General features: G+C 50.1%; 4 protein-coding genes and 1 long non-coding RNA gene across 6 annotated transcripts; 3 read left to right on the forward strand and 2 right to left on the reverse strand.

Moving 5' to 3' along the window:
• Positions 1-3426: 3426 nt before the first annotated feature.
• On the reverse strand, positions 3427-5639 carry LOC120640403 (U-box domain-containing protein 2-like). The gene is made up of 3 exons (XM_039916230.1): positions 5624-5639; positions 3626-4179; positions 3427-3513 (listed from the first exon to the last, which is right to left on the reverse strand). The coding sequence occupies exons 1-3, from the start codon at positions 5637-5639 to the stop codon at positions 3427-3429; spliced, it is 657 nt and encodes a 218-aa protein (XP_039772164.1).
• A 1080-nt stretch (positions 5640-6719) lies between these two features.
• On the forward strand, positions 6720-10417 carry LOC120642195 (tubby-like F-box protein 7). 2 transcript variants are annotated; one of them, XM_039918639.1, is made up of 5 exons: positions 6720-6983; positions 7875-8229; positions 8444-8531; positions 9123-9392; positions 9481-10417. In XM_039918639.1, the coding sequence occupies exons 4-5, from the start codon at positions 9340-9342 to the stop codon at positions 10208-10210; spliced, it is 783 nt and encodes a 260-aa protein (XP_039774573.1). In that variant the 5' UTR covers positions 6720-6983; positions 7875-8229; positions 8444-8531; positions 9123-9339; the 3' UTR covers positions 10211-10417. The 2 variants fall into 2 exon arrangements, with proteins under 2 accessions (XP_039774573.1, XP_039774572.1); XM_039918638.1 differs by having other exon boundaries at positions 9260-9392.
• Positions 10418-12070: 1653 nt separating this feature from the next.
• On the forward strand, positions 12071-13776 carry LOC120642196 (protein ROH1-like). Its single transcript, XM_039918641.1, has one exon. The coding sequence runs from the start codon at positions 12272-12274 to the stop codon at positions 13451-13453; it is 1182 nt and encodes a 393-aa protein (XP_039774575.1). The 5' UTR covers positions 12071-12271; the 3' UTR covers positions 13454-13776.
• A 2950-nt stretch (positions 13777-16726) lies between these two features.
• On the forward strand, positions 16727-18315 carry LOC120643170. The gene is made up of 2 exons (XR_005662864.1): positions 16727-17068; positions 17955-18315. It is a non-coding gene; the product is annotated as an uncharacterized LOC120643170 (long non-coding RNA).
• A 2813-nt stretch (positions 18316-21128) lies between these two features.
• On the reverse strand, positions 21129-22772 carry LOC120642197 (cationic peroxidase SPC4-like). Its single transcript, XM_039918642.1, has 2 exons — positions 22336-22772; positions 21129-22239 (listed from the first exon to the last, which is right to left on the reverse strand). Exons 1-2 carry the CDS (start codon positions 22579-22581, stop codon positions 21424-21426), a joined length of 1062 nt encoding a protein of 353 aa, XP_039774576.1. The 5' UTR covers positions 22582-22772; the 3' UTR covers positions 21129-21423.

Raw genomic sequence — 22772 nt, forward strand, 5'->3', positions numbered from 1 at the left:
CGCCGTGCCACGGCCGCGCACGAGGGAGAGGGAAAAGGGGAGGAAGCTGCTGCCCAATGAGGAGTCTGTGCCGCCCGAGCCTAGAGTCGCAGCCACCACCTGGGGTCCGTGTGCGCGTGCGGCGGAGGGGGATGACAAGGGCGAGTCCGGTGCGGCAGGGGGCCTCGCCGCTGCACTTGTCGTAGACGCGTTCACCAAGCTCGGCTCGGACACGAACCAGGGGACAGGGCGCGGCGCGGTGGGCATTGCCTCCTTCTTCGGCGACGGGGAGGAGGACACCGAGAACGGGCCCGGTGCTGCGCGCGCTCCCGGGGCGGGGGGGGGGGCACGGCGCCATGGCGGTGGAGCCCGGCGACAAGGCCAACGCCGCGGACGACGAGCTCCACGGCATCGACCTCGACGCGGGTGGCGCAGGTGGAGCGACCGCGCCACCAAGCTCGTCGGGGACCCGGACGCGTTGAAGACCGACGAGGTGGAGCGCGCGACCGCGGAGGCCACGGTGGCACTGCTTCCCGGAGCGGGGGGCCACGGTGGCACTCCCGGGGCGGGCGGCCTCGCCGTTGCGCTCGTCCTTGATGACTTCCCCAAGCTCGGCTCGGACCCGGACCAGGCGGCAGGGCGCTGCGCGGCGGGCGGCATCGAAGAGGACCCTGAGGACGGGCTGGAGAGCGCGGACGGCAAACCCGCACGCTGGACACCAACGCCGATGAGGACGTCGTCGCGGCGGCGAGCTCTTCCGGAGAGGGTCCGCAGCGCCTCGGCCGTGCCTCTCCTGCTCCTTGCGCACGCCGCTCCCCTGCTGCAGGCCCGCGCCGCCTCGCGCCACTCTCCTGGGCCTCCCTCTCGCGCCCCTCCTGGCTCGCGCAGCTAGGCGGCCAGGCCCTGCTCCGCGCGCCTCCCACGCGCACGCCGTGCGCTGCTCTCCTGCGCGCGTCGCGTGGGGAGAGAGGAGAGGAGGGAGGGGAGCCGAGGTCCGCCGGAGCAGGAGGGAGGGGAGCTGGGGTCCGCCGGAGGGGGAGCTGGGCAGGACACCGGCACAGCGGCGAGCGGCTCAGCAGGGCGGCGAGGCACGCATGGCGACCAGTGGCCACGTTTGATCGGACGTGGCGGTCCACGTAGGCAGTTAACGCTGGTCAGAGGTGTTTTGGACCTCAAGTGACACGCTTGAATAGATCGTGGACCTAAAAATGTATTTTTGAAGTTCATGGACCTAAACAGAACAGATCGACTAGTTTAAGGATCCACATTGCATTTTACTCAATCAAAATTATCCGCTAGACCGGTTCACACGGCACTGGCCATTGAGATTTCGCCCTGGGCTATCAAATGCATCGACAAGCTAAGACGGTCTTTCCTCTGGACTGGCAACTCCTCGGCAAAAGGGGGTTCTTGCTCAGTTGCCTGGCCGAAAGTGTGTCGCCCACCCGAGCTCGGCGGCCTGGGTGTTGTGGACCTAAAAATCTTTGGCTACGCTCTCCGCATGCGTTGGATGTGGCTTCAAAAAACTGATAACTCCAGGCCATGGTCGCACCTGCCGGTTAAGCATGAGTACATCGTCTCTGCCATGTTTGAAGCTTCCATTTCGGTCCAGGTGGGTGACGGCACCCGGGCACTTTTTTGGCAGGACCGGTGGTTGCAGGGTCACTCCATTGCTGAGCTCGCACCTTGCCTCCACAATGCGGTGGGCTCACAAGCGCGCCGTTGCAGGTCTGTGGCAGCAGGCTGCTCACAGCGATCCTGGGTGCGGGACATCACCGGCGCTCTGACAGTACAAGTCATCCTGGACTATCTGTTGATCTGGGACTTGGTCGAGTCCACGAACCTACAGCCCAACACGCCCGATCACTTCCTATTGGAAATGGACCGCGGACCATATCTTCACTACTGCCTCCGCGTACCGAGCCTTTTTCATTGTTCAACATTCAATTGCAGGTGCCAAAATCCTATGGAAGGCGAGGGCTCCAGGGAAGTGCAAATTCTTTGGTTGGCTGGCCATTCATGATCGATGTTGGACGGCCGAGAGGCGCAAACGGCGCAATCTTCAGCAGGATGATACCTGCGTTCTCTGCTGCCAGGACTCCGAAACCATTTCGCACCTCCTGGTTGGTTGCTCTTTCTCGCGACAGGTCTGGTACAAAATTCTCTTGCGAGCTAACTGGCATGCAGTGACCCCTCATCAGCCGTACGTCGACTTCGCTGATTGGTGGCAAGCGGGTCGCAAACGTTTTAACAAGGTTGATCGCCGGTGTTTTGATTCCTTGGCAATCTTAACCTTTTGGATCATCTGGAAAGAGCGTAACCAAAGAACTTTCGATCATGTCGCCCATTCGGTAGAGGAGGTAGTTACCAGGGCTTTTGAGGAGGCTTTAGCCTGGGTTCAGGCTGGTTTTAGTTCACTGACGCCTTTTCTCTCTCGTTGTGGGTTCCAGAATTTAGCTCATTTTGGTCGTTACCATGGTCGCACGCTTGTAGCTGTGTAGAACCGCTTCTGTACTCCTGCTCGGCCTTGGGTCATGAACTGCGGTTCGTGGACGGGCTCTTTGTATCGTTTTTTTCCTCTTCTTAATGAAATATGTGCTCAGTCACGTTCGCAAAAAAGTCACAAATCAGGAATTGCATCCCCCACTGAAAAATATCAGGATTCGTAATCGCAAGGTGGATTGCTGTCACTTGTCATTGTCATGAGCTAACATTCGAACCATTGAAATGAAATGAATGCATTGGTGTACCTGTTCAGCTTATACGAATAGCTGATAGTTACACAAAGGTTTTTTTTTTGTCTACAGGACACTCCGAAAATACTATTTTGTGCGCTTCACACTCTACTTGTTGAAATAGTCTGCAGCCCACCGTGAATTGTAAATTTTGTGCGCTGCACATTGGTCCTATTAAACTACTCATTTGCAATCTGGAAGGTGAGAGAAAATATTCTAAAAAGACTAAAATGCCTGTTGCTGTCTAAAAGAGCATTCCGACTTGTTGAAATAGTCTCGCCCGAGTCACTCGCACCCATCACAGGATCGGAGACCAGCCAACTTTTCTGATTCGTTGTTGACGCAGCACGCACACGTCACACACTGAGACTAGCACGATCCAAGACGCACGGGAAGGATACGCGCGAACACGAAGCTCCTTTTTGCAGCTTCGCGGCACGCACCCACCGGCGGCGAGGAAGCAACGAGGCTGGGAAGTGGAAACTTTGGCAAAGAAAGGAAAGGCAATTACAGAGAGGCTAGACTCTTCGGAGGACATTTCGCTTGAGGAAACGTAAATTCGATGGCGGATGCAAGCACGTTGCCTGCTATTTACACGCGCGCGCCGGCCGACACCGGCTCGTCTCACCAAAGAAGAAGCGGAGGAAGGAAGCTGACAACATTCGAACGACCAAGGTGGGGGTGGGATCGCCCGATTGCGAAGGGGAAGACGTCACTCCACCGCAACGACCGCCGCCGATGGCCTCACGCGGAGGCTTGGGCTCCGCGGCTGCCGCAGCATCTCGATCAGCGACTCCGCCTGATGAAATTGGAAAACGGATTAGTTTGCGGGCCGTAGTATTGGCCTGAGCTCGAGTGGGCGAGATGATCTGGGGGTTCCATTTTGTTGATGCGGGAATGTGGGTGTGTACCTTGGCCCGGAGCTTGGGGCGGGCGGAGGACGATTGGGAGAGAGCGACGAGGGGCGGGATGGCGCCCTCACGAGTGGCCATGGTGCGGTAGGCGGCGTTGTCGTCGCAGATCTGCAGGAGGGAGAGCGTGGCGATCTCCTTCTGCCGCGAGGTGCCGGCCTCGACCATCTCGACGAGGACGTGGATGCCGCCCTCCTTGACGGCGGCGGAGCGGCCTTCGCTGGAGCCCACGAGGGAGTGGAGCACGTACGCGGCCTTGTCCACCATGCCGGACTCCGGGTTGGCCATGAGGTCGAGCAGCGGCCGCACGACGCCGGCCTCGACGGCGCGCCCCCGGTTCTCGCGCGCCCCGCCGCAGAGTGCGTAGAGCGCGGTGGCGGCGTCCTTCCTCCCGCACGCGCCGCCGGCCTCGAGGAGCAGGCGCAGGCGGGCACAGGCGGACGGCAGTGCGGTCGCGGCCTCCTTGTGGTACTGTCGCGGACTGGCGGGCGGAGGGGTCGCGGACTCGCGGGAGTAAGGCCGGAGGCTCCGCGCGACGGCGGCGAGGTCGCAGCCTCCTCATGGGTGGACGGGCAGGCGGCCGTGGGCGGCGCAGTCGCAGCCTCCTCGCGGGCGAACGGGCGGCCGTGGGCGACGCAGTCGCGGGCGGACGTCGGCGCAGGCGCGGGCGGTGCCGTCGCGGACGCGCGCGGGCTCCGCGCGAAGGCCGGCGCCTTGGCAGATGCACGTGGAGGCCGGCCGCCGACGCCGTGGGGCGGCGCAGTCGGCAGCGAACTGTGCACGCAGGCCCCCAGGTGAAGGGCGGCGGCGGCCGTTCCTGCGAATGGATAAGGCCTCCAAGGAGTCCCAGTGGAGGAGCTAACTGAGTCATTGAAGCCAGGGGCATTTTAATTTTTGTAGGTCTCATTCTCTCACTTCCAATACTGCAAATGAGTTGTTTAATGGATTCAATGTGCAGCGTACAAAATTTATAACTCAAGGTGCCTTACATACTATATCAAGGAATAGAATGTGCAGCGGACAAATCAATGTTTTGAGAGTGTCTTTTACACACACAAAAACCCTTACACAAAACCACATGCCTTCACTGCTGCAATTATATTGCCGTCAGATGCGAATAATGATCTCCTCTGGGAACCAAATGAAATGACACCCCTGCAGGAACACGAATGAAGTCCTGAATTCATTGCTTAAAGCTCCACTCTCTCTCCATCGGCAAACAATAATTTCTGAATTTCACCGTTTTATCTTTGGAATTCTGGATGGACCGGTAGGAAAACTGCCAAGGCCGTTGTCATGGTCTCATCATGAGCGACATGATTTCATTCAAGATGGACTCGAGTACGTGGTGGAATTAAGAGTTTCAGGGCAAATTGTTGGGATTCAGAAGGGCAGGCAGGATTCATCATGGTGCTTGGGCAGCCATGCGCTTTCCAGATATTTATCGGATCGACATCCCTAGCTCTCCCCGCTGTGTGTGCAATGCTCTCCACGTCGGATTATGCTCTGCAAAGTGCATGGAGCACTTTACTGGAAAGCGGAATCTCTTTTGTTTTCTGTAGCGGCCGTGTATCGTATTGCTCTGCTTGCTGCTCTTGCCATATTAAAAGTCATCCAAATGCAAATTTTCCTCTCTTTTTTTCCTACATGTAAGGCTGCATTTAGTTCCCAAAATGTTTGCGCAGTACCCGTCACATCGAATTTTCGGACACATACATGGAGTATTAAATGTAGTTGAAAAAATAACTAATTACATAGTATAACTGATTCATACAAGATGAATCTAATGATGCTAATTAATACATAATTAGACATTAATTGTTAAATAACAACAAAATATATTACAGTAGCCAAATCCAAATTTTTTCACCAACTAAACACCCCTAAATGGGATGTCTGTCCAACTGTATCAAAAAGATTGTCATTCACAATCGATGTCATGTCATCCTCAGACTCGTAGCAGCAGCCTGTATGCCGAGAGTCATACATGTACTGTACCCCTACCATCACTCATCGGATACTCGTACAGTACAGTGATGATGGATCAGCTGTTTTGCCCCACTTTAGTCAGGGGGTACGTTGCTCCAGTTTCTTTCCTTTCCGTAACGACTGAATTAGAAAAAGAAAATGGGGATTAGACTGAATTAAGTAGGGTAAAAAAAGTGATCTCTATGAAACCTGAAAACAAACTGAGACCAAACAGATCTTTACTCGTAAACTCCGTAAATGTAAAAAAAATCACATCGAATATTTTGACACATGTATGGAGTACTAAATGAAATCTATTTACAAAATTTTTTCCATGAATGAGCTGTAAATCACGAGATGAATCTAATGAGCATACTTACTTCAGCAAGTCAGACACAATTTACTGTAGTTTTTGCTGCCTTTGCTTCAGCAAGTCAGACAAGCCGGACCGTGAAAGGAGAGCTGGAAAAAAGTGGGCAGAGGACAAAGGCTGTGTTTAGACGAGGGGAAAAGGGGAGAAAAAGTCACATTAGTCACTATAGCACTTTTCGTTTGTTTGTGGTAAATATTATCCTACCATGACCTAACTAGGCTCAAAAGATTCGTCTCGCAACGTACATCAAAACTATGCAATTAGTTTTTTTATTTAACTACATTTAGTACTTCATGTATGGGTTATTTGCTATATTTAATGTTTTGAAGTGATAGGAGATGTGATGGATGTGATGGAAAATTTGGAAATTTGGTAGGAACTAAACACACCCAAATGCGGTCTCTCCGGCGTGGCGGGGCCCCTCCTCTTTCTTCACGCGATTTTGTCCTCACCTCACCCATCTCTTCTTCCTCATCTCCCCTCCCCTCCCCTCCCCTTAAATCCGGGCTCTGTTTAGTTCCCTTCAAAATTCCAAAACTTTACAAGATTCCCCATCACATCGAATATTTCAACGCATGCATGAAGTATTAAATGTAGCTAAATAAAATAACTAATTACACAATTAGATTGTAATTGCGAGACGAATCTTTTGAGCCTAGTTAACCCATGGCGGGACAATAATTATCAAATACAAACAAAAGTGCTACAGTATTTTACACCCAAATCTTTACGCAACTAAACAAGGCCCCGATTCTGGCATCCCACTCGCGTTGCCCACCCACCATCACGCGCACCCCAAGGCCCAACTACTAATAAAGCCATCACCACACGCGCATGCGCAGAGGGATAGATCAGTTTCCCTTCTCGCGATCCAGCAATTGCAAGTGTTCTTCCTTCTCGTTCCCGGTTCCAAGACCGCATCTTTTGAGCTTCTTGTTTGGAGAGCAGCCGGATCTTTTTCAGGAGGTTTCCGATTTGCGCCGCTGCCCACTGGCCACTCGGTTTTGCGTGTCGGTGGTAAGAAAACTCTCTCACACCCTTGCACTAAACCTTTGATTTTATTTACGCCTAAATTATCCGCTAGCCGCAGGAAACGCTGGACGAATTCCAGCCCTTAAGGCTCAGTTGGTCTTCCGCAGATCCCTTTTCCCCCCCTACGGTGCTGATTGCTGGATTGACACTTTTGTTCCCTGCGTTTCGTTGCTTGATTTGGCCAAAGCTGTCTCCTTTACCAGATACTATGTAGGCTTGAAAAAAAACATTTTTTATACACCGTTCCTCAGACTCTAGCAAGGTCCTCACCTTACCTATCTGTGTCCTGAACATATGCGTACTAACACGAGGCCTATATAACATACTGCTTAATCCACAGCTTGCAAATTAAGGCTTGGAACCAAATAAAAGAAAGGGTTAATTTTTCTGACCGTGGTTGTTTTCTATAGCTAGGTCTAATATAAAAGTGTTATGTTGGCCTTTCCCCATCGTAGAGGTTGTGCCCTCAAATCCCAATGGTGATCTTTGTATGAAGTACACGACAAGAACAACTCATAATTGTATGATAGTCCAACGACCATAGGCAAACTTCTAGATTATTCAAGTTGGTATGGAATACTCCAGAGTGAGACATCACATGATTGTTGGTGACGCTCACCAATTTCACTAGGTTATCACTGAATCTAAGGGCAGTACATGCCAATATTTATGAAGGTGGCGACTTTGACTTTTTGATTGCCTCTGCACGTGTAGGAAAGAATGTAAGGGAATGTATAACCTATGCTCTTTCGTGCAGTGTAGTGTTTACAGCACTACTTGTGTGCTTATTTTAGGAGATTGTGATAAACACACTACTTGTGAGTTTCAACTTGTGCATTTCTTTTCGTGGGCATTAAGTGTCTCTTGTTATTTCAGACGTTTCCCTTATCCGGAGATGTCTTTTCGGAGTATGGTTCGTGATGTAAGAGAAAGCTTTGGTTATATATCGAGGCGTAACTTTGAGGTGAGAATTCATCACAGAGGGAAGTCTCTTGGAAGTGACCTGCAAGACGGGCCTATGGTAATTCAGCAAAGCAGATGGGCTAGCCTTCCTCCTGAGTTACTCCGCGATGTGATGAAAAGGTTGGAGGAAGATGAGAGTAGCTGGCCATCCCGTAAGGATGTTGTTTCTTGTGCCTCTGTTTGTACAACCTGGAGGGACATGTGTAAGGATATAGTGACAAGTCCAGAAATTTGCGCAAAGCTCACATTTCCAGTATCACTTAAGCAGGTAATGAGTAGCTTCAGTATCTCTGAATGCACATTGCCTTTCATAAAATTCTCTCGTATAGCCTAATATTAGTAAGGCCTTAACTATAGCTATTCAGATTTATTGCTTAATTAACAAGGAAACTTTGAATTTAAGTATTTTATTTAGGTTTGATAATAGTTTTGAGATATGCCTTTTCATCTGTAATTTGCTTCTTTGATTTTTTCTTGCTCAGCCTGGACCACGAGATGGAGTGATCCAATGTTTCATAAAAAGGGACAAATCAAAACTGACGTACCGTCTCTACTTGTGCCTTAGCTCTGGTAAATGTCAAGCTTTTGTCTTCACATTAGAAAATTGAAGTCAACAGTCTTTTGTTTGTTTGTTGAAACTCCTGTCCGTACCATCGATTTTCGATTTTGTGCTTGAAGGAGAACCATGGGTCATTTTCAGTATGATGGAAAATTTCAGCTACACATTTGTCTGTTCTGAACTGGAAAATTCAGGGGGTGACTAGAATTGATTAGAAGCAGAGTAAAGCATCTAAATTAATGGTTCAGTATAAATCAATCAATGAATAGTTTAATAGAATTAGGCTTCTTTCACTTTCTACACTAGTCATGTTGGGACTATTGCTCTTGTGCCTTCCACAGTTCCACTTGTGGATTCTGAAATGATGTGGTTCATGTGAACATAGTTTGGTATGTTGATGACCAAATCGTAATGCTTCACCTCTTAAATGGTGCTGTTCCAGCTTGGCCAATCTCCCTGGATCAAGTATTCATGCATATCTTTTCCATTCCAGTATCTAATTTTTTTTCTTTCAGCTAAAAGTTATGCTGCTCCGGTCAATTACATGCAAAATGATCTACTGAGTTTTCCCTCTGGTTGCTTGTGTCTGCTTTCATTCACAGTGACAATGGTGTAAAAGAAATATTTGGCGGAAAGATTTTAAGTTACATTCTGATACTATATGAAGAACAAAATAGAATGGTTTCATCAGATGGTACTAGGGATGCAACACACTGATAATTTGTGCTGGATCTTGTAGCTGTGCTTGATGAGAACGGGAAGTTCCTACTAGCTGCCAAAAGGAGCCGGAGGACGACGCACACGGACTATGCCATTTCTATGGATTCAAAAAATTTCTCACGATCGAGTACTGGATACATTGGGAAGCTGAGGTGAATTTTTCCTTAGCCATGATCTATGTGATCTGGATGAATTTGGTCGCCAATTGAAACCTGACATAATTTAAATTATGGCGCGCAGGTCAAATTTCCTTGGAACCAAATTCATCATTTATGACACACTGCCTCCATTCAACGCTGGGAGGCTCTGCTCACAGGAACGGCCCCCTAGCCGTCGGTTCTCTTCCAGGAAAGTCTCACCAAAAGTTCCAGTGGGTAGCTACCCCATCGGACAGGTGAACTATGAGCTGAATGTGCTTGGCACCCGGGGGCCAAGGCGGATGCTATGCACTATGCATTCCATCCCAGAGTCAGCTGTAGAGGCTGGCGGTGTTGTGCCAGGGCAACCGAAAGAGCTCCTTCCGAGGTTATTCGACGAGTCCTTGGGCAGCACAGCAAGTTCCTTGTCCAAATACTCCATCGCAGATAGCTCCATGGACTTGAGCAGCTGTCGGTACTCCGAGTGCGGTGGAGGAGGTGACGATGCAGACAAGGAGAGGGAGAGGCCCCTGGTTCTGCGCAACAAGGCGCCGAGGTGGCACGAGCAGCTGCAATGCTGGTGCCTCAACTTCCGTGGGCGCGTGACGGTGGCATCAGTCAAGAACTTCCAGCTGATAGCTTCGCCAGCTTCAGCAGGGGCTTCGGCGCAGCCCCAGGCGGCGTCGGGTCCGTCAAGCCACGACACGGTGATCTTGCAGTTCGGCAAAGTTGCAAGGGATATGTTCACCATGGACTACCGGTACCCGCTGTCAGCTTTCCAGGCCTTCGCCATATGTTTGACCAGCTTTGACACGAAGCTGGCCTGTGAATAGAAGATGAGATGGGTAGGAAGGAAGGGTAGCAATTAGAGCAGGAGGTAGCAGTGTGAGAGTGTTTAGTGTCTGTAGTATGTGATAAGCAGAGCATTCAAGTCTGTCTTGTTTGGTGAGGTGTGCTTTGTGAAGCCTGAAAATGACTTTGTATATATGTAGTGCCTTTGCGCTGGGAAAATCTGAAAATTTGGTTGGTGTTTGGAATGATTGAGCTGCGTGGAGGTACTATGGAACCAAATCTTTACATCCAAAATTTTACAAAGGCCTGTTTAGTTCCAAAATTTAAAAAAGTTTTAAAATTTTGGATGCATCTAAACAAGACCCTAGATTAGTGCTAGGCCATGATATGATAGTTGTAACAAGTTGATACAGCGACAGATGTGGTGAGCTGGGGTGATAAGGAGTTGGATTGGATGGTGGTTGCCTTGCGTAAGCAAGCAACTAAGCGAGCAACAAGAAGAATGGCTGCCAGCCCATGGGTCCAGTGCACGTAGCAGCCTCCTTAATTGTAATCTCAATCCTGATGGACCCTCCGCAGCAGGCTGCAGCAGCCTATCCTGGCAATGCCAGATGCATATATAAACAAAAAAAACATCTGAATATCCCATTGGGTTCAAATAAAATAAAACGAATAAACAAAACAAAAAAAAATCAGGCAGGTGACCGAAATTTGGCTTAAGCTTGGATACTCACTTGGTGTTGATGTTGATGCCTTGTCGGGCTCCATCCAGTAGTAGCTGGCATGGCACGTGCTGTATTCGCGCTTGGTTACACACCCAATCAATCAATGTTGTAGTGTCACGTGACTTTGACCTATTGTCCATAATTTTGCTTGAGCGTGTCGTGGCCCACCCCACCATGCAGCCATGTACTCTCAACTCTCTCTCTTTTTATTTACATATCATATTAAGTTTATCTTAAATCAAACGTGGCAAATTTTAACCAAACTTATATGTATACGTTGATAGTGCATAAGTTGGATGTCATATTTGTTGCTATATTTTTCTATAGATTTGATTAAAATTAGTCAAATTTGACTTAAAACAAATATAATACGACATGTAAATAAAAATGGAGAGAGTATCCTACTAGTAATATCAGGAAGGGTATATTTGGAGTTATTATTCAAGACTAAAAACACATTGAGTCCGGGACTTGTATCATGCAGCTCATGTAACTGCTAAAGTAGCTGATCAGTATAGGGGTTGTGTTTGGGTCGATGAGGCTTTGGGGTTTATCCGGGCCATACAATCAGTTAAATTAGTTCAATATAATGCTGGCTTTCCAAAAAACCTAGGCTTTATCATTTTGAAAATTATGGTATTATTAGTTCATCTAATACCAAATGCATTCCGTTCGCTGCAATCAGTCAATAGTAGCGTCAGCCGTCAGCCACCACCATGACCAGTCGAACAAAGTAAATTATATGTCAAAGAAGTACTATTAGGCCGTGTTTAGTTCCCCTTAAAGTTCCAAAAAATTTCCAGCGTTACATTAATTTTGAATGTTTGACCACTAATTAGAAATCTTAAGTGTGAATAACTGACAAAACTCATTCCATAACCCCGGGTGTAATTTCGAGACGAATCTTTTAAGCCTAATTATGTCATAATTGGATAACATCGTGCTACAGTAAATAATCTCTCATGATGGATTAATTAGACTCATTAGATTCGTCTCGCGATTTAGAACCCATCCGTGTAAAAAATTTTATAAATAAATTTTATTTAGTACTTCTAAATGTCAAGATTCCATTTCCAAAATTTTTGGAAAACAGAACTAAGCAGGGCCTTAATATGGTAGTACTAGTAAAAGGGAAGAGGGCCAGCAAGGAGACAGGCGAGGCCAGGGTGGAGCCAGCAATTTACTGTCTGTCTGTCAGGAGAGTTGAGAGCAGAGCAGCCAGGCGGACAGACAAACTTTCCTCGCCTCCGCCTCCGCCTCCGCCTCGCCTGCCTGCCATTTCGCTACGCGAAGCAAAGCCTTCCTACACAAACCCGCGGCCCTCCCCTCCAGGCTCCAGCTCCATCCACCAGCAGAATCCCCAGCAGCCGAGCCACAATGCCGCCCACCGATTCCTCCTCCTTCCGCCGCTCCCTCCGCCGCGACCACAACCAGATCCACGCCGCCGGAGACTCCGACCTCGACGCCGCCGACGCCTTCCAGCGCCGCGCCGCCGACCTCCTCACCGACCTCCTCGCCGACGACCCCGACCTCCTCTCCCTCGCCTGGACCACCCTCCTCCTCGACGCCTTCCTCCTCTGCCTCGACGACTTCCGCGCCCTCCTCTTCGGCCCCGGGGCCGCCGCCGCCGCCCGCCCCCCGCTCGACCGCCTCCTCGCCGACTTCTTCGACCGCGCCGTCAAGGCGCTCGACCTCTGCAACGCCGTCCGCGACGGCCTCGACCTCCTCCGCCAGTGCCGCAACCACCTCGCCATCGCCGCCGCCGTCCTCTCCGCCCCCGCCGCGCCGCCAGGGGAGGCCCAGATCCGCCGCGCCCGAAAGGCGCTCACCGACCTCACCATCCTCATGCTCGACGACACCGCCGGGGGCGTCGTCGGCCATCACAACCGCTCCTTCGGACGCGCCACCAAGGACGCCCGCCCCCAGCCCCCGGGACACCACCGCCGGACCAGCAGCGGCGGCAGCTCAGGCTCAGGCTCCGCCTCCCATCTCAGGTCCTTGTCCTGGAGCGTCTCGCGGGCCTGGTCCGCCGCGCGCCAGCTGCAGGCCATCGGCGGGGGCCTACCGGTGCCCCGCCCGCACGACATCGCCGCCACAGGAGGCCTGGCTTCCGCTGTCTACGCCATGGGCGCCGTCCTCTTCATCGTCGCCTTTGCGCTTGTCGCCGCAATCCCCTGCCAGGACCGCGGCCTCCAGGTGCATTTCTCGGTGCCCAGGACCTTCCCCTGGTCTGCACCCGTCACCGCGCTCTACGACCGCATCATCGACGAGTCCAAGAACAAGGACCGCAAGCACTCGTGCGGCCTGCTCAAGGAGATCCACCAGATTGACCTCTGCTCCAGGCACCTCATGGACGTCACTGACACCGCCGACTTCCCATTACCCGAGGACAAGGATGCTCAGCTGCAAGAGGCCGCGCAGGAGCTGGTGCAGCTGTGCCGATCGCTCAAGGACGGCCTCGACCCTCTTGAGCGCCAGGTCAGGGACATGTTCCACCGGATTGTGCGCACCCGCACAGAAATCCTCGACTGCTTGAGCAGGCCCCATGGCACAGAGTGATGCCGCTTCCCCTTGATGGAAAATCGTGTCAACTGTCACGGCTTCACTGATCGAAATGAGGTAGCTTTTCTTAGCAGCTACTATGCATATGTCTGCATAGAGGCGTGCGTGGCCTTTGGATAAATCGGTTTCTTTCTCTCTTTTTTTATTTCATTTTAACCTTTGTAGATTGTGAATCCTTACTTGGCAGTGCTTCGTAGTAATATTTGTTCCATTCTTTTCATCTGGGCTGAATTGGTGGTAATGTCAGTCGCTTCAGGGATTGGTTTATGTTCATGGTTATTAGTAATTAATTATTAGTAATGTTTATGTGGAACACTGAAGCGCATGTGTGTTCTAAACTGCCCAAATGGACCTGCTGAGACATTCTGAAGCGATGCTGCAAATATGATCCCCTCTTTTTGTGCGCTACAAATTTATACTACCTGCAAACCATAGGAACAGCATTTCATTGATCACTTCGCCTTTACTTTTGTTGGCTTACTCTATACCATTGTCTTCATTCTTTTCTCCATCCTTGTGGCTTTTGTAGACTTCTAATTTCAGATGGGCATTTGAACTGCATGCTCTGTCCATGACAAGGTTGTCAATATTGAGTTGAGGGGTAGAACCGTAGAAGCTAGCTGACTGACATTCTTAGTTCAGAGTAAAGAACTTTATACTACTTCTAGTTGTTTCATCATATTTCATGATGGTGGCAGTTGCAATGAGCTGTATGAGCCAACCTAATCTTACTTGGTCATGGAGTCAAATTTTGATAGTATCTTGGATACTTATCGTACCTTTTTTTTTGTGAAATGATGCTGTGTTTCAGCAGAGCATTTGGTGCCATACTTTGCTGTTTTCCATACCAAAGTTTTGTACATATTATATTATATAGAACTGTTCTTCAAAAATGCTTTCCATATTAGAGATGTCAGTAAGACAATTTCAGTGGCCACATAGGTTGTTTAGATGGAGTTGTGACCTTTAAGTTTATATTTTTGCCAGGTTGCTTCATTTTATCACTCGATCTTTGGATTAGCCTTTGGCTGAGTCAACTCTGCATAAATTCTCGTGGAGTCCCAGTGTGACGATTTTTAAGTATTCAAGGGTTCTAGAATTGTTCAAAGAAGTTGGCCATGTGAGCTGGTCAATGTGCATGTTTTTGGTATCGACCCCTTGTTTTTTGTAGGCTAGTGCAGTATCATGCACGCCGCATGTTTCTTGGTCAATAGGCAAAATGTCCTTGTGCTCCTATTTTTTAAAAGTTTGTGTCCCTTGTGGCTCCCTGGCTCTTGCAGCCTTCATGGCATGCGCTGCCAACAAGTTGAACTGAGAATCTAATCTCACAACTTCTGAATTCTGCTGGTACGTTCGTTTCCTAGTGTGCACCTGTACATTTCTGCATTTTGCATTCAGAAAGAAAGGCAGATAAAGTAGTTGAAGTGTGTAGTAAAATGGTAAACTGTAAACAAGATACGTTTGCTTTGTGAGAAGCATTTTGGCTGCAAGGAAGAATCCGGACTTGGGGTATCGAGGAAGCAGTGCTCGGCCAAACTGAACCAGCAAACCAATCAGGCCATTAGTTGTCGAGTCCGAGTCCATTCTTCAGAGGCCCAAGCAAGCCCAGTAACACACACCTGCGCTGCTGGATCCAATCCAGCTAGGCCTCCTGGCTGGAGAGATTATGGGAGGAAGGGCCCGTGGCAGATCGAGCTATAAATAAAACCAAGCTCATCCTTTTCTATGTCGTTGCTGTTGTTGTCGTCGTCTTCGTCCAATCCATCAAGATCAAGGGCTAGCTTATTAGTAGTACTTACTCTCAGTTGCTCCCAATAATATTGGTGTGACCGAAACCGGCGACCAGAGAGGGGTGAAAGGAAGCCGATCAAAATTTCTCTCAAAATTGATCCGTCGGCCTATATCCCAAAATCACCACAAGCCCTCAAGAGTTCTAGGTGAAGTTTGGAATAGCTATGGAAGAACTAAACCAACACAAAACACCCCTAGAACGTGCGAGAGAAACCACGGAAGCGAACGAAAAAATCTGCAGACCTGGCAGACTTGGACCGGTCAGACCGCTCTCTCCGACCAGTCAGACCGGTCGGGCTGGAGTTCAAAAACCCAGACCGGTTTCAGAGACCGGTCAGGCCGGTTGCACCCAGACAGATCGCAAACAAAGCTTCAAACGGCAAATCTTGAGCAAACGAAGTCCAAATCCAACGAAACTTGGAGGAAAGCTTCGTACCTACCCCGTGAACATATCTACAAGAGATCTCACCCTAAAGATCTTCATAGCAAGAGAATTTCGGGATAAGATCAAAAGGGGTGGGGTTTTCTCAAGAACCCAAAAATTCAAATTCGTGAGAACTCGAGATTCCAGCGGGATTGGCACTAGGCTAGATAGATTAGAATCGTCACAACGAGTCCATCAAACCACGAATCGAAGAACTTGACTAATCCAAACACGAAACACATCAAAAGAGGAGAAATCAAGTCCAAAACACAAAGGGAAGGGGAGGACGAAAAACTCAGCACACATGGGTGAATCTCAAATCAATTTCATTCATAAATCACGGAAGGAATTCACCTATACAAAGGTTAGAGCCGACCACACCATCATCCACCCTCTAGATTGGAGAGATTAGCTATAATCTAACCTTCCTTTGCGTTGGAGACCTTGGCCCTAACCTGGAGCAGGGGGAAGGGGAAGGAAAAAACCAAAAAGGACTCAAGAGACTCTACCACCATGACCTGGAGAAGGGGCGACTTAAATACCCGGCTGCCGCGGCCAGACCGGTCCAAGGGACCGGTCAGACCGGTCGGGTCTGCAGCAGCCCTGTACATGTCCTCAATCAACGGTGGAGTTTCTTTCTTCGACCCGAAGTCTTCCCTGCGATGCCTCCACGTTGACGAAGATCCGGTCCGCGGTTTTGGAGGGTCCGCGAAACCCGGGTAGGTGGCCGGTTTTGAGAAAACCGCCAAAACTTCACGCGCGGGAAGATTCCCGCCTCCACGCCGTGGCCCTAGACGCCGTTCCCGCCTCGGCCTTCTAATGGCCCTAGACGCCGCCCGACGCCTGTCACCTCCTCTGTAACACCCCTGTGCTAATTGCGATGCTAATCATGTGCTTAACCCGATAATTATGGACTTAAGCTCATCATTAGCGTTAATAGAGTTCGCGTGGTAAAATCGTTTAGCTGTGTTCGACCTCGTTTTTCTCCTTGATTCGAGACAGGGACATAACAGAGCTCGAGTTCCTCAGGTCCAGTGAACCTGGCGGCAGTAAATTTAGCCAAGACACGCGTCGATTCAAACTTGAGCCAGCAGCGAACAGGCAGGCATGAGGTGGAGAACTGGAGAATTCAGAGGCGATAAGAGTTGGAATAAATACTGCTCAGACAGCGGTTCATCGTCATCCTCCCGTTCATTTTTTCCCCAACCCGAGCTCTCTGTTCCTCGCCTATTTCGTCGCCCTCAAGCGTTCTTGATTCGATTCCTCGCACACGCCGCATCATCAGCTTCCCCTTGATAGATTTTGAGTGCTCCTAGCCTTCGCCATCGACCACAGCCGTTGCAGCGCCGCCGCCATCCCCGTTCTGTTCGCCGTCGCGCAGAATTCCTAGGTCACCGGTATGCTCTAAGTTCCCGTGGTTTTGGGTCGTGTTTGAGTTTCCTAGGAGGTGTTCTAGAGGTCGTAGAAGGTGTAGAAATCACGTGCTGGCCTGATTGTGGTTGTGGGTGGCCGGAACGCGCGCGCCGTCGTGGGCGGGCGCGGCCGCCAGGGGTCGCCGCGGAGCCCCTTGCTCCGGCGCCTCCAGGGCCCAATAGTTGGCTGGGGTAGCTTCACCGCGTATAGGGGGTGCTCCTCGGCTTGGGGTATTTGGCCGGGGAGGGCCGTGAGTGGCCGGCCACCGCCGCCCGAGCTTGAGCTCGGTGCCGGCCATGGCAGGCGGCTGTAGGCAAGGGAAGTGAGGGAGTTTCTTGATGGTTTTGGTCGCGGGGAGTAGGAGGTTCCGGGGCGCGCCTGGTGGCCGGCCGCCGCTGGCGAGCTGCCGAGGGCTCTGCCCTGCGCGCATGCCCAGCCCCAAAAACAGGGGAGGACCGGAGTGAAGAAGAAAGTAAAAGTGGAGGGGGTTAAGTGCAAAAGGAAGGGCCTGGTTGAAAAGGAAAGAAAGAGAAGGGGATTTTGTGTTAAATATTGTTTTAATTTTGTTTTTAGTGTTAAAAATTGTTTTCTTCTCCAAAAATTATGAAATAAATTTTGTTAGATTTCTTAAATTATTCTCTGTTTAATAAATAAGCAATTTAGGTTTTGTTTTCTTAAGTAAAATGAATCAAATAATCTCAATTAAAATTTAAAGACTTGTTTAGACATATTTAATTAGAAGTAAATTGAGAAAGAAGTTTTCAACTGTGTTTATTGTTGAATTACAAACATTATAGGGGTTTAAAATTTCAATTCAATTCTTTCAAATGTTTGCATTCATGCACTAACATTGCATTTCATTACGACTAGAATCCGAAGTCGCGGACGTCAGCTTCGAATATATCGAGTTACCGCCCGAGGGACCCACCGGGGAGGAGGAGGTGATCGTGATGGAGCACGAGCCCGATTCCCAAGTCGAAGCTCCGCCTACCGAAGCAAATCAAGACACCGCGAGCGAAGCCGTCTGCAAGTTGGTCGCTGAACCAATCCAGGAGCCGCAAGCGGGAGAGTAGCAGGAGAACGCCGTCGAACCCACTTCCGAAGAAGTCGCTAACCCCGCTGACTTGCAAGGCAAGCCCCGGAGCATATCCCTTATTTTAATTATTCCATGTTATATTTAAAGTATTGTGCATTTACGTTCAAGGAATTGATTGGAACCATAGATGCATAATCTTGAATACCTAGTGTCTTTACTAGTGCAGTTATCGCTAGCACCGCTATGCTTAAGTAAACTCGGTAGAAGACGGGTGATTTCCTGTCACCTGCGAGATATAGGGTTGTTGCTTCAGGCAGTGTTATGAGAAATAATGCAATGAGAAGGAAAATTGGAGACCGGGCGGAGGAAAAGTTGGACATGGTTGTTGATTAAAGGAAAGTTGAGTCTCCGCCTGTGTCGATTGAGGACCGTTCCGTTGTTGGCCCTTTGACTGAGGATTGAACAGTACTAACCGCATGCTGGGAGTAGGAGGTAGTCGAAACCGGTAAGCTAATTACCTAAATTGCGTTGGAATCTGAGTCTCGACCTGCGGTGCTGGGTAGGGATGACGGATGGTGAAGTGGCCCACGGGTTCACCGGGTGTTCGCACGTGCGGGGCTCATCATCCGGGTGCTGGCGGGCTTGATTCAGGCTTCAGGGTAATCGTGGGAACAGTTGCTCGGTGTGACCCGCCGGGGTCGCACTTGGCGTGTGAGTTAGGTCCACCTTGCAAGGTTAAATCGGATCGATTCGCCGTGACTCGCGGATATGAGAGCCTTGGTCAATACGTCGCATCGTAGTAAGGATTGAAAAGACAGAAAGATGAAAGGTGGATGTATGGTTATGTTCTGGAAAAGATAATATGAATAACCATGTGTGTATTAGCTATTTAGGCAAATCTAGTGTTATTTATCAAACTAAGTGGAGCTAAAATATTGAAAGTAAGGATCCAGTACTAGTGGCTTTTCAGTAAAAGAACTCCAGAGCCAAAAGCCGTGCATATTTAGGAGTCGGCTAAATATATACCAATAGTCGGGTAAGTCTTGCTGAGTATTAGAGTACTCAGGGTTTGGTTGTAACCCTTCTGAGCAGGCTGTATGCCGGAAGACTTCGAGGAAATCGGTGCATCCTGGATTGGTCAGCCTCTTCCTCCAGGTTGGACGGTCGAGTGGGTTCCGCCTTCTCCGTGAAGTGCAGGCAAGTGAGCCTCACATCAGTGGGCAAGATGTGAAGCTTTTCTTTCATCATCGACGTTATCTACCGTACTGTACTTTGAAGCTTGTTTCAAACTGATTATATTTTTCCGCTGCGTTTGAACTCTTTATACGATATGTAACCCTGGCTTATAAAATTTTATTGTAAATTAATTTGGAGACTTTTGTTTAACTCTGGTTGTAAGTTAAGTTTGAAAACTTTTGTTGCTTGTAATCACCTGTGCTCGTCTTTTGGCGAGAGTTCCCGTGTAATCGATCCTGGTTATAGCAGGCAGTCTGGGTGTACTGGTGAAGTGCAGTATCGGAGGATTAAGTGAAATGGGTAATTAGTGCACTTGATCGGTATTATTTGGACTGTTCTGTGACAGCTGGCATCAGAGCTAATTGCACTGGGGGTGATTACTTGAGTGCTTAACTGCAAAATTTTTGGGTTTTTCGAAAAGTTGACGCTTGATGCGCTAAGGAATAGGATAGATAGTCTGTATGCCCTATTTATCTGTTATAAGTTAGGAGGCATCTAAGTATCTATTTCATTCCAGCACTTCCAGCATTTACTTCTCGTTAAACCTTACTTTTGTGCACAACTACTATTCTGTAACGACGCACCTACGCTGAGGTCCTAGACGCCGTCGACGCCCGTCGCCTCCGTCAGTCCCGAGACCGACGCCCGTGCCTCCACGATTTGGCATCTTCAACCGCCGTCCGCCTCCTTGGTTTTGTGGCGCAAACCAAGAAACCCGTCTTCCGTCGCCGCTTGCGTCCTCGATCCAGGAGTGGACGCCACAACTGTCACCCGGCCCGAGCTCCTCCACGGCAACTCTCCGTCGACACTCGACGCCCGTGTACCTGTCATCCAAAGACCAAGCGCACGATCATACCGCACGGTTGAAAATTCACTCATCACAGACAGAATAGATTACTCAACATTCCTCAGCTGTATTAATGACCATGCTGATGGCTAATGGGTGTTGAGGCACAACTTACATACTGTGCATTTCTCCAACGCCACCATCATCCGTCTTGTACAAGCAAGTACAATCCGTTCGGCAACTACGCATGCTGTTTGGGAAGCTATTTGGGCTCTCGTTCAGATGAGAGCAAGTTGCATGTAATGCGACGCCATGCCAGCATGGTGCCCTTGTCTAGTGTAAGAGCAAGTATATATTATAACAATGTAAGAAGATTAAATGCTGAGGTGGAGGAGAGGAGAGGTGAGCTGCAAGCTTGCGGCCAGCTTGGACAGAAGAACCAAGAAATCTTGTGAGAGGGACGTGTAAGCCTTATATTAATGATGAAGGAATAAACTACTATATTATTTGGCTGAAAGATAGGTTATAAAAATTCTTACAGCCAACAACTGGTTGTATTATTAACCTTGCTCTAACTAACTAGTAGAACACACCTAGTAGAACTAGTAGAGTAACTAAGAGCATCTCCAAGAGTTTGTCATATTTTACTTGGCATATTTTGTGTTTTGCCAACTTCTAAAAAGATATGCCAAGTAAAAAAAGAGCTTATCTCCAATAGTTTGGCATAATTCACTTGCCAAATTCAGATCTAACTTACATCAGGAACCCTTCTCTGTTATTTATTTCTTTTTTCACCCTCCCACCTGACTAGAAACCACGATGCCAACCGCGCGCCGCGCGCGTATATTTACGCGCTGGAGGCTGGTTTTTCCCAAGTTGCCAAAAATTACCAAGTCTTTTGCCAAACTGTTGGAGGAGTATTTTTAACGTTTTTGCCAAAAATCAAAGATGACAACTCGATTTGACAAACTGCTGGAGATGCTGTAAAATAGTAAAGTTGTATATTCAGAACAAGCAGACCTGCAGCATCTTCAACCCAAAATACTATTATAAAGACGTTGTTCAGGACATATGACTGCATATGCCCATCACCCAAACCTCCCTCCCTCCCTTCTTGCCCTACTACCTGCTAGTGTCTGTGAGCCATGACCCAGGCCATGCACTGCACTGCACTAGATGATGCTCCTCACATCCTTATTGCTTGCAACAATGACATAACAAACACCTTGTTAATATTATATATACTAACAATAATATAAACCAAAATAGGCAATAATCAGCTAGGCATCGGCCGCTAGCCCGTCGTCTTGTTGGTCGGTGCGGAGGACTAGTACTCCTGGTGATGAGGCGGCGGCGGCGTTGGGCACGGCGCAGTTGAGGTGGCGGATCTCCCCCTTGTTGCCGGTGAGCACGTCCATCTGGCTCATCTTGACCATGGACCTGGCGAACTGGTCGAAGAAGGCGCCCTGGTTGAGGGAGAAGCGCGTGGCCATGCGCTTGGTGGCCGGGTGGTCCATGAGCCCCTGGTCCGACTTGAACAGACCTTGCTTCGCGATCAGGTCGAAGTAGTACTTGTTGTCGAAGGCGTTGGGCGTGCGCACGTCCAGCACCTGCGTGGCGTTGGGGTCATTGGCGCACTTGGCCGTCAGCTTCTCCCGGAATGCCGGGTCGATGGTGTCGTCGACGTTGGGCGGGAGGCGGTCGCTGAAGGAGGCGCAGTGGCCGCGCCCCACGGTGTGCGCGCCGGAGAGCGCCACCAGGTCCGCCGTGTCCAGGCTCCGGTTCTTGAACGCTTCCATCAGCGTCGGCACGTCGAAGAAGGGGGCCGGTAGGGTGCCGACGAGGTCGCTCGACGCCGGCGAGAACCCGTCGCGGCGGCCCAGAGGCACGTCGAAGTAGGGGCCGCCGGTGGCGACTACGGCGTCCCTGGTGGCGAGCGTGGTGATGTCGGAGCACGACACCTTGGGGCCGCAGGCACGGTGGAGGGCGGCGCGGATGTCGTCGATGAGCTTCAGGGCCTCGGGGCGCAGCGTCTGGTTGGGGATCTCAAGCTGCTCGCTCTTGGACCCAGACAGGAGGACGGACGCGTCGCAGCCCTGCTCACGCACGTTAATTATGATCAATTAGTGGCATGGCGATGGCCATCATGCACGCACGATCATGAACAACCAAATAAACCTAGCTAGCTATACCTGCGGGAAGCAGTCGTGGAAGAAGATTCTGATGAGTCCGGCGGCGATGCCCATGTCGCGGCGGAGCGCCTCGGCGACGTGCCAGCGCACGGTGCCCTCCACTGAGGGGCAGGACGAGTCGTAGAAGCTCCAGGAGAGGCCGTCGGCGATGGGCTCGTTCACGGTCACGGCGGCAGCCAATGAGACGGCAAGGAGGAGGACGGCCGCCGCCGCTGTGCTGCTGGAGCTGGAGCTGAAGCTGGACATGACTATTATTAATTCTGCTGCCTAGCTGCTGGCTTGCTTGCAGCTAGCAGCAGAGAGATGGATCGATCAAGAAAGAACAAGACGGGCCGATGAATGAAGAGAAACCAAGGCGTAGTGCGTTATTTGTAGGCCGTTACGTTACATATCAATTCTACTTCTAGAGGATACACTGCTAGAAAACTCCACACTAG

Source organism: Panicum virgatum, chromosome 7K (assembly GCF_016808335.1).
Source record: "Panicum virgatum strain AP13 chromosome 7K, P.virgatum_v5, whole genome shotgun sequence".
NCBI lineage: Eukaryota > Viridiplantae > Streptophyta > Magnoliopsida > Poales > Poaceae > Panicum > Panicum virgatum.